The following is an 11,433-nucleotide window of genomic DNA, read 5'->3' as shown; positions in this document are numbered from 1 at the left end:
AATAACAATAATAATAATAATAATAACAATAAAATATAATGAACTATATATATAAATATATAACAAAATATATATAAAAATAACAATTAAAACATTATCAATAGTAAAAATAATAACAACAACAAGGATAAAGATGATTTAATTATCTAATAATGAGAATTTTTTTCATTATTAGGTAATTGAATTTTCACTATTAAGTAATTTTACAATTAAAAACAAATTAAATTATTTTTAATCATTTTTTATTTTATTTTTGAATAATAACATGAGTGAAAACCGTAACTGAGATTACAAAATTTTTAAAAATGAGTCCAAAATTGTAACTTTGGTGAGCTCAAAACCTAGAAAAATCTTAAATGACAAGTGTCCTATTCGCTTTTAGCTTTATTACCGAGTACCTTCTTTCGTTGAGTTAACATATGCACATACAAATGATAAAAAGCAGGTATATAAAGAAACAAAATAAAATAACAGGTATAAACATAATCGATGCTAAAATTCAATGAATTTGGAAGAGTAATGGAATAAAAACCTCCTTTTTTTGCCAGAGGAAGAGAAGCAACAACACAGATTACTTCCCCAAGAACACCAATTGGGTAAAGAACAATGAAAAAAGAATATCGACACCATTGTAATGTAGTACTTCCAATATCCATCAAAGAGTTCGTATAAAAAGAGTAACGAACTATCTCTGTTATTGTCCATGCAAAAAGAAGCAGAGGAAACCCAATCGTATCTTTTCCTTCATCATGCTTCATCAGTATTCCATCAACAACAATAAAGAGTGTAAAAAGACGTGAAAGTACTTGCGGTATGGTATTAAGAGCAGAAGATTGTACAATTCCAATTAGTGAATGAATAATTTCCAAAATTGCTGCTGCTTGAGATAATTTCAACCAAAACTTGATGTCACTATATAAACCATGAAAGCTATTTTTTTCACTAAAGTATACCAATGTTTTCAGTAGTACCAAAGTCCATGTCACTACTAATATACTGTTATAAATAATAAGATAAATTTTTCTCTTGTAGACCTTATCCACAGGAGTAGACAATTCTTTTTGATCTTTTGTTGACATTCCTATAACAGTGTATTACACAAATTTTAGTCTACATATTTATATAAACAGTAAAGATTTTTAATATGGAAATACAGACAAGCACACACAGGCACATACATATATGTATGTATGTATGTATGTATGTATGTATGTATGTATGTATGTATGTATGTATGTATGTATGTATGTATGTATGTATGTATGCATGTATGTGTCATTTATCAAAAATGTTGCAGATTGATATACCAAATCAGTTTAATTTAAATTAGAACTACTGTATAAATTTATTCTATAATTGATTAATAATCTTAATACTTATATTATTTTCATTTATTTTATGTTTTATAAAACTTCTTTAGAAATTTCTTGAGGATCTCATTACTTCTGGAGGAAACAAAACCACAACAAAAGAAGTTGAAGAATATGCAAAACACATGGTTTGATTTATTTCTGGAATTATTATTTTCATTAGACATGTATGTATGTATGTATGTATGTATGTATGTATGTATGTATGTATGTATGTATGTATGCATGTATGCATGTATGTATGTATGTATGTAAGTATGTATGTATGTATGTATTTATGTATGTATGTATGTATGTATGTATGTATGTATGTATGTATGTATGTATGTATGTATGTATGTATGTATGTATGTATGTATGTATGTATGTATGTATGAAAGTATGTATGTATGTATGTATGTATGTATGTATGTATGTATGTATGTATGTATGTATGTATGTATGTATGTATGTATGCATGTATGTATGACTGTATGTGTGTATGTATGCCTGTATGTATGTATGCATATATATATATATATATATATATATATATATATATATATATATATATATATATATATATATATATATACATGGTGGTTTTTCAGGGAAGGTTGTTCAAGCCACCACTAAGGTGGTTAAAAAATGAAAAGCATAAAGATGCAGACAATTAGGATCAGCATGAAGAGAAACAGCACTTTTAGTAGAAAAAGTTGAGGCTCAAGTAGCAAAATCGAAGATATATACATATACATTACATATACATACATGTGTACAAAAATACAAAATATGTATGTATATATATATACATATATATATATATATATATATATATATATATATATATATATATATATATATATATATATATATATATATATATATATATATATATATATATATATATACATATTATGTATGTATGTATGTTTGTATGTATGTATGTATGTATGTATGTATGTATGCATGCATGTATGTATGTATGTATGTATGTATGTATGTATGTATGTATGTATGTATGTATGTATGTATGTATGTATGTATGTATGTATGTATGTATGTATGTATGTATGTATGTATGTATGTATGTATGTATGTATGTATGTATGTATGTATGTATGTATGTATGTATGTATGTATGTATGTATGTATGTATGTATGTATGTATGTATGTATGTATGTATGTATGTGTGTATGTATGTATGTATGTGTTTACTTCGCAGGAATGTATGTATGTATATGCTCTCTCTCACTCTCTCTCTCTATCTATCTATACCTATATCTATCTATCTATATCTATCTATCTATCTATCTATCTATATCTATATCTATCTATCTATATCTATATCTATATCTATATCTATATCTATCTATCTATATCTATCTATCTATCTATATCTATATATTATATATATATATAAATATTTTATATATATATATATAAATATATATATATATATATATATATATATATATATATATATATATATATATATATATATATATATATATATATATATATATATATATCAAAAAAAGATAAATAATTAAAAGTATTAATTTATATTTTCTACTAACCGGCGTTTTATAAAACTTATATATCGTACGATAAAAATCGTCATAATAAGATGTCCTTTAGTGCGCTTATGGCAAACTAAGTTAAAAATTTGAACCAAGTGGGCCGATTTTTGTATTTATTAGTGATAGGGTAAATTGACGATTTTGACCAGGATCAAATTTCGTCCAAGCAACCTTGTAATATCTAAAAGGTCATACTGCCTTTAATTTTATAACAGTGTTGTTTTACGTTTCAGTTAATAAAATCTATTTCCATCCAGTTAATGTCACGTCGTTACTCCAATTATTTATGATTAAAAAAAATGTTTTTAATCACTATTCAACGATTTTCCGATAAAATGGAAAAACTTTATTCTTTTAACATCCAACTTTTAAACTTAACTGTGCAACAATGGAGTACAGCACTTCTTTAAAATAAGTGCGAGTCACCACCAAAGACGTGGTGGCAACTAAAAAGCAGGTACGAATTTCCAAAAGAGGGGCCCGGTGAAATACTTTTAACGTGAGAAAAATAACAGATCAAGGAAAATTATATTTATACTAAAAAAAATTGTAGTAAATAAATAAAGAAAATGTAGAAATTGGGTCAATTTCCACATTTTCTTATGTTTCACTGACAAGAGAACATGCTTTAATGTCAACCGATTTGCTAGACAAGTTTTGACAAGTTTCAGTTTGCTGAAAACTTTCTCATGCTAAATTTGTTGGAATTGAATTAAATATCTTGTATAGAACTGCAACAGAATGGAATACAGTATCTAACATAGTTTACAGCATAAAATTGTAAGTGGTGAGGAAAGAAGGCAAAGTTATGTTATCCTTCTCAGCAACCTTTCTGTAGATTTCCGCAAAATCAACCATTTCAGTAGTGAATTCATTTAAACTGATACCAATTTTGAATTTTTCAAGCACTGATTGAATTTTTTCTTGTGAATTAGAGTTATGAAAATTATGACTAATATCTTCACTGATATTCTTCAATAAAAGATGTCTATGCTTTCTAAAAATTTCCCCTGTAAAGAAAATTTGTCAACAAGAATTGCAGTTGCTGAATCCACTAGAGTATAAAACACTTCTGCCAGCCACCAATCTTTAGCCAGCCACCGATCTTCTGCTAGCCACCGATCTTTAGCCTGAGTTAGTCGCTCAACTTCAGTTTCATCGAAGTGCAGTCGTTCCTTTCTGCCAGTCCTATTCTCATCAAATATTTGCTGTTGAAGCTGAGCTTCAGTTGCAACCTTAACAGTAGATAAAATAGCATTTTGGTCAGTACTGTCCCTTGATACTGGAAGCTTTTCAAGTGATACATCGACAGACATTATAGCAAACAAAAAATCAAGTGTTTTTTCTTGAAGAATTTTATTTAGGGGACTCAAAAGTAAAAATTTCTTTAAAGAGACATAAAGTCACAATTGTTTCATATGACTGAAATCGGGATAAAAAACCTTGTGCTTCACTTCGAATATACATTTTAAGTTCCATGTCATTTGAAATTTGTTCAAGGCAATCGATTACTGCCTGGTATAATGTCAGCAGTTGGTTGGTAGCATTTTGTAAGGCACTGAAACGAACGCTTTGGACAGCAGCCAGTTTAATAGATTGATTCATATCCTCAAAAAGAGATTTGCACTTCTCAAAAATATTATTTCTTTTCCATGAGATTCACAATAAATATTTGTTGCCATGGAAGAACACTGCTTCAAATGTGTTACAACTCCTTTGTTTATTCCTTGCATATTGCTTGCACCATCAAAAGACATACCTATACAGTTTTAAATATCTACGTTAACTGATTTGATTTCATCTTTGATTTTTTCACTTTTTCCTTCACCAGTTGTTGTTCCAGTTTCAACCATTGAAATCAGATGTTCCTTTAAAACGGCCTCTTCTACAGCAAGCGTAACATAACGTAATACAATAGAAGTTTGCTCGTATAGTGTAATATCATTGTTGCCATCAGCTGATGTTGAAAAGAATACTGAGTTATTTACCTCTTCTGAAATACCCTTCTTGACTATCTGTGTCATAGTATGAATTAGCTTGTTTTGTGTATATTAGAAAGAGGCGAAATTCTAGCAACCCTTCCAGCAGATTATTTTTGAGTACTGTGAACATTTGAAAGTTTTTCATTCAGCACCTCATCATACTGACTGAGTAAATTTAACAACTTTAGAAATTTAACCGCGCCACATTGAAAGATTTCACTTTTTTCAGAGTCATTGTAAAAATTGGATTCCTCATTTCCACATAAAGAAATACTCTCTACGATCAAATACCGAATAGCATCAATAACTCGTATTAGGTATTGATGTAGTTTCTCCGCTTCTTTACGTTTCTTGTTCAGATGTCTCGTGGTTTCAATAATTAATATTTTATCAATTGTGGAGTCTGATAATGCATGGACCATAGCTTCAGCAGCATTTCAATCGTTTTTCTGGGTGCAATGGTTTGTTATGATGTGACGTAAGTTTGACCAATTATCAAACCCATCACGTAAAAAATTTCTGTCCTCTCTTGATCCAAAGCATAAAGAAGCAATAGTAGAGAGTAAGTTAGCCATAAATTTTTCTGCACAACTTCAATGTCATTAATTTTAACTGATTCAGTGTGATACTTAGATAACCTTGAATATTTTGTTGGCTGATTTGGCCCTAATACATTAAATTGCTTTTTATCAATCGTCTTTGCATTTTTCAGCTCTAGAAATTTTGCTGGATCATTTTCAGTGACATTTACAATGTTATCTGGTTACTTCTAAATAATCTTCATTGGTAGAGCCACTGAATAATCTTTATTGGTCCGCCGCTAAATAATCTTTATTGGTTCGCCGCTGCATATTTATCAATGTAAAGCAAATGAATTCATGGATTTTATATATTTATTGTTTTGAACTTCTCAATAACAATTTTCTCTTTTTTTATATTGATGGGATGGGTAATTTCAGATAAAGAGGAGACATTGTTTAATCGTTCCTCACTAAAATGGTTGTTTTCGGTATTCTTTTAGTTTAACAATACATCTGCCTCTACCTTCTTTTGTTTCAGCCGCCATACATATCGTTCTCTTCTTTTTTTAAGCCTAGATGTTCGTTGTTCAGCTGATTCATTTGCTCTAGCTCGAAATTTCCGTTCTCTTTCTCGAGCAAGACAATCGATCATATTCAGTTTCCAGATTCTTTTTTATAATTAGCTTTCTTCTTTATATTTCTACGTTTATAAGATATTTTTTTTATTTATTTACTTTAGAAACATTAAATATTATTTTTAATTACTATTTATAAGTAAAGTATTAAAACGTTACTTACTTTTTTACAGTATAAAATCTATCAATTTTAGGTCAACAACGTTTTTTATTATTATTATTGATCATCGGTTTTATTTATTTACGCTAAACAAAGTTTGTTGTTTTTTGCTTCTTTTAATTACTTTTCATAATGATTTCTTTTATTTACGCTAAACTAAAGTTTAGCGTATTTCTTTTATTATTACCGCTGACCTAGTATTTGTTTTGAGCGGACACCAAACAAACAAACAAACCGACGTGAAAGCAAGTTAAATTAAATGTTGTAAAAAATGCCCTGATAGAAACTTATAGTACTGAAATAAATTTTTTCTGTTTGAGGATTGGGGGCCCAGTTTCCTGAGCCAGATAAGGGCCCAGTACAAGTCCTCGTACCCTCGTACTGGGCCACCACGTCCCTGGTCACCACCCAATTTTACCAAATATGTTTAAATAAGTAAACTAAAGAATTTTAAAAATTTACAAATTTTTTTTTTTTTTTTTATATAAAAAATTCTGCACGAATTATTAAAGGTTTCATATTTCATGCAATCTGCCAGAAATTTAATTCTATATGATTCAATTTCGTGCATTTTTTTACTTAAAATTTTACTTAACGACGTTCTTATTTGCATTTTGTGGTTAATTTAACAACCAATTTAGTTTAACAACCAAAATAGTTTAACAACCAATGTTAAAGTTGCTAATGACATTTATTAGACAATACGATAAAATTAAAATAACATGTGGTTATCAGCATGACTTGAATTCTTGTAACTAATTTAATGTTTGTAATAAAATTTGATCTAATAAACATATTTTAATTATGTAATCAAGTCGTCAATGAACCTCTCAAGACCCCATAGGAAGAAACGGCAGGGTCACATTTCTTTATTTTGAAATAACTTAATATGAAACTTTTAATTCTATATAAACTTTTAATTTTTATAAAAAAGTGTAAATTTTTAAGGTATTTTGCATAAGTTGCCATATTTTTTTGCAATTAAAGCTATGTTTCTAATTCACACGAAATAATTTTCATTTTAGACTTCTTTTTTTAAATAAAGTTTTATTTGGATCCTGCCGTTTTCCCCAAGTATAACGACTTTATTCGCTTTTATATTAATTAAAAAACTAAATTATTTTTATATTAATTAAAAACTAAATTATTTTATATTAATTAAAAACTAAATTATTTTTTTTTTTAATTAGCTTATAAATAAAATAGGCAGAAATTTTATCAAACAATTTTAACAGTATAGTATCAACCTTATAAGAGTTTTGGGGCTGGCATACATTAAAAAAAACCTAAAATAAAATTTTCATAAGAAAAAGAGGATATTTGAAGATTTTAGAGGAGATTTTGCATCTAATTTTAGAGGATTTTTTTTGGCAAAACAAGAAAATTTTGAAGAAAAATAGAGTTTTAGAGGATTTTTTTTATATGTTTAAATGCCAATGTTTCCACACGTGTGGGGTTTGAAAAGGAGTCAATAATGCCATGTTTTATATTAAATGGCATGGATTTGCAAAAGCAATTTTTTACAACCCAATACCTTATTAAATGTTAACCAGTTTTACAGACCAAGAGTTTTTACCATTATGCTTTAAGTTAAGTAAAGATTTGATCAAATTTTAACTTTTTAGAGGATGATAGAGGATTTTTATGAGGTTTTTGAAAAAATAGGACTCTAGAGGATTTTAGAAGAGCTGTGGCTACCCTGTGATAATAAAGAGACTTTAAAATTAGATAAATAAAGTGTAACCAAAAAACTAATATTTATGTCTAATCAAAATTTTTATTTTAATATCCAAATTGCAATATCTTAGACTATTAGGCCGGATAAATAAAAATGAGCATTTGCTTTTACTCAGTAATTGGCCAGCTTTACATGAATAAAAACTTTAGCTATTTTGCTAAAGTTTTTGTTCACGTAAAGCTGAACGATTATTGAGTAAATTGCTTAACTTTACATGAATAAAAATTAAAAGAAAACTTTTCGCTACATTATATGTTTACTTATGACACTATTCCACCACATTAATATGTTTTGATAAGATTCATACAACAATTTATCATTTCCATACTGGGTTTTAAACAGGTCAATCATCTTAGTAATATTTAATTCTTCAGGAAGATAGAGTCACCTAGTTTTTTTTGGAGAATAGTGAGACTCTCAACCTCTGAATAAAGAAATGTGATCAAGTTTAGTTCAGGAATAAAGCGATTACAATGATCTTTTTTTTTCCTGTTTGATTGTGAGGTGAGTGACCAAGTGTTTGATTGTGAGGTGAGTGACCAAGTGTTTGATTGTGAGGTGAGTGACCAAGTGTTTGATTGTGAGGTGAGTGACCAAGTGTTTGATTGTGAGGTGAGTGACCAAGTGTTTGATTATGAGGTGAGTGACCAAGTGTTTGATTATGAGGTGAGTGACCAAGTGTTTGATTGTGAGGTGAGTGACCTATATAATCAAAAAACTGTAACTTTTATATGACTAATTTTGTTAAAAACTTGCAACAGGAATAAAGATTTAATAGTCCTTATTATATTCAATAAGAAAATATAACTTTCCTGTGGTTAAAAGACTTTTTTTTACTGTCTCCAAAACTCCCTTCCACTTCCACCCTTCTTAATGCTAAAGATTATCATTCCCTTCTTTATGCCAAAGATTGAAATAAACGCAGAAAAGCAAATATGAACAAACGAACTTTTACTCGTAAAACGATTTGAAATAAAAAGTTTATACTTGTAACTACTACTATACCCTTTTGAATCAATATTTCTTTTTCAAACATTATTTAAAGTTATTAAACTATCAAGATACAAATCTTGAGCATTCTTTCTTACTAGAGAGTTAAAATAACTTAAATAAGTTGATTAAGTTTTAAATCTACAGGTAAATAACTGCTACTCTTTTAAATTTAATGAATAAATAATGACAAAAAATCTTTGAATCTGGTTGATTTATGAATGCTTTGTATCTGCTTAATGCAGAGAATGGCCAGGCGAGTTGGAGAAATTTAAGGCAGTGGTGCAGTAAAAATTAAAAAAACATGTGCGAATATGTATAATTGTTATTTGTTACATTACAGGTAATATGTGTAATATGTATGTATTAACTACTTGGTAGTAGGTACTGACAAGTTAAAACTGTCTATTTTTTTGACCATAGGCAGTTGTTTGGTTTACAGCGGTACACCTATACCCATACGGTTCATGGTTTATCTATTAAAACATACGTGGGCCAATAGATTTTTGAACCTCTTGATTCAATCTGCCCCAATCTGCTTCTGGCTTAATACGTGTTTAATTGAAACCTTGTTTTTAATTTTATATTTACAGGTTTTTTAAAAAGCATTAGGAACTTGCAAAGAGAATACCAGAAAATTTCCTTTCGCTGCTTGTGGCCTAGCAGTAAAATATACCTCATGCTCAAATCAGGCATTGGTTTACCTCGAGAATAATTTGCTTAAAGAACACCAAATAAATAAAGCAGGGTTTCCATTGGCAGGGTCATTAAAAAGGCTAAAAATAATTACTTCAAATGGTATAAAAATTTTTTATCGCATAGCCTCTGACACAAAAACACAAATAATGGTTCTCTGCATCCGGAGATGAAAATTACCAAAAACCTCTAGTTATATTTCCATCTCGTTACAATTTCAATCATATAAATCCATCTGACTATATTTTTAGTAGATCTATTAACAAGTGGATCTCAAGCCACTGTTTTTTTTTTCATGGTAGGCTAATGACTTCTATCCATCAATAAAAGATGTTACTTTTCCCATAATTGTTTTTCTAGACGGACACTCAACGCATATGAATGTAAGCGTCAGCGAGTTTTGTAGAAACAATGGAATTATTTTGCATTGTTTTCCAGCTCATGCTAGCCATTTGATGCAGCTTTTAGATGTTTAAGTTTATGGGTCGCTCAAAACATATTGGAACTTTAAAATATGAAGCTTTAAAATATTTTTACAATCAGTTTTCTAACATAGCAATGACCGAGGTAAACGTTTTTTTGGTGTTTGACATTTCTTGGAAAAAAGCAAAAAGTAAACCGGAAAATGCTGTGTTGGGATTTAGAAAATGTAGACTTATTCCATTCAATCCAGAGGCGTTTGACTATTTAAAGTTTTTTGATTATTTTACAACAACGCAGTTGTTTTCATCCCTTTTGTCGCCTTCTTCAACTGAAATGTTTAGTTTCTTGAGGTGCTCAAAAAAATGAAGTCATTATTACCAGAGAATGTTCTGATAACACATCGAAGCCAATTAGAAATAAGCTATGACGTTGAGAATGATGCTACTGCTGCAGATTAGGAAACGAATATCTATAGGTGGTTGTACACTAATTCGAATAAAAACAATATATTCCCACCTAAACCATTGCTTGATTGTGTTTTAACACCACGCGCAGCTACAATAAAAACTACAACTACTATAAAAATACAAGCTTTCAACAATTTTACTCTAGGTGTAATGATATCCAAAAGAACATCGTTGGTTTCAAACTGGTACGGTCTATGTCTATTATCCCAACAACTACAACATCTGATAATCTAATTCCTAGAGAGTTAATTCGTACTGAGTATAATGACTTTGTGCATTCTGCATCAAATTCAACCCCTACAGCATCACCCAGTTTAAACAATATTTCTAATGAACCATCCACTTTATTAAATACATTTTACGAGAATTGGCAGTATTCTCCATATAAAAACTACTTAAAAGCAGTAAGTGACCAACTAAAAATGAGACTTTTTGCAAACTCGGCCCCGGCAAAATTATAAGATATAGCAGGGATTGATAGCCGGGGCTAGAAAAAAATTTATAATACTTTTTATATTATAATTTTATATTTAAACTACTGTTTATTACATACTTATACATTGGCATATATTTATATATTTTTAAACTCTAATTTACTATCAGCAAGATTGCAAGCAACTACTATTAAGTTATGAGTTACTTCAAAATAGAGGACAGGTTAAAATACTAGAAAATGGTTAACTGAAGAATTTAAAAGTTGCAGGATGTATTAAAAATAAAAACACGAAGATGGGGAAAAGTTAAAAAGCTTTTTTGATGTGCAAGGACAAAAAAACTGAATTAATAAAAGTTTTTATAGCTTGAAGGGACAGATACAGTAAAAGGATGCAACTTGTTGAATAAGAAGCCAAGTAAGATAGAGTTTTGGTTTATCGTAAAAGTAATGAT

The 11,433-nt window shown here is 28.9% G+C and overlaps 1 protein-coding gene across 1 annotated transcript; it reads right to left on the bottom strand.

Annotated features, from left to right (window-relative positions):
* Positions 1–225: 225 nt before the first annotated feature.
* Positions 226–3,022, bottom strand: LOC101237619 (very-long-chain (3R)-3-hydroxyacyl-CoA dehydratase 2). The gene is made up of 2 exons (XM_065799066.1): positions 2,931–3,022; positions 226–1,081 (listed from the first exon to the last, which is right to left on the bottom strand). Exon 2 carries the CDS (start codon positions 1,077–1,079, stop codon positions 369–371), a length of 711 nt encoding a protein of 236 aa, XP_065655138.1. The 5' UTR covers positions 1,080–1,081; positions 2,931–3,022; the 3' UTR covers positions 226–368.
* Between the last annotated feature and the right edge of the window lie 8,411 nt (positions 3,023–11,433).

This window comes from Hydra vulgaris, chromosome 06, assembly GCF_038396675.1.
Source record: "Hydra vulgaris chromosome 06, alternate assembly HydraT2T_AEP".
NCBI lineage: Eukaryota > Metazoa > Cnidaria > Hydrozoa > Anthoathecata > Hydridae > Hydra > Hydra vulgaris.
Note: the sequence above shows the minus strand (reverse complement) of the source record. Positions and strands in the feature narration are given on the sequence as shown.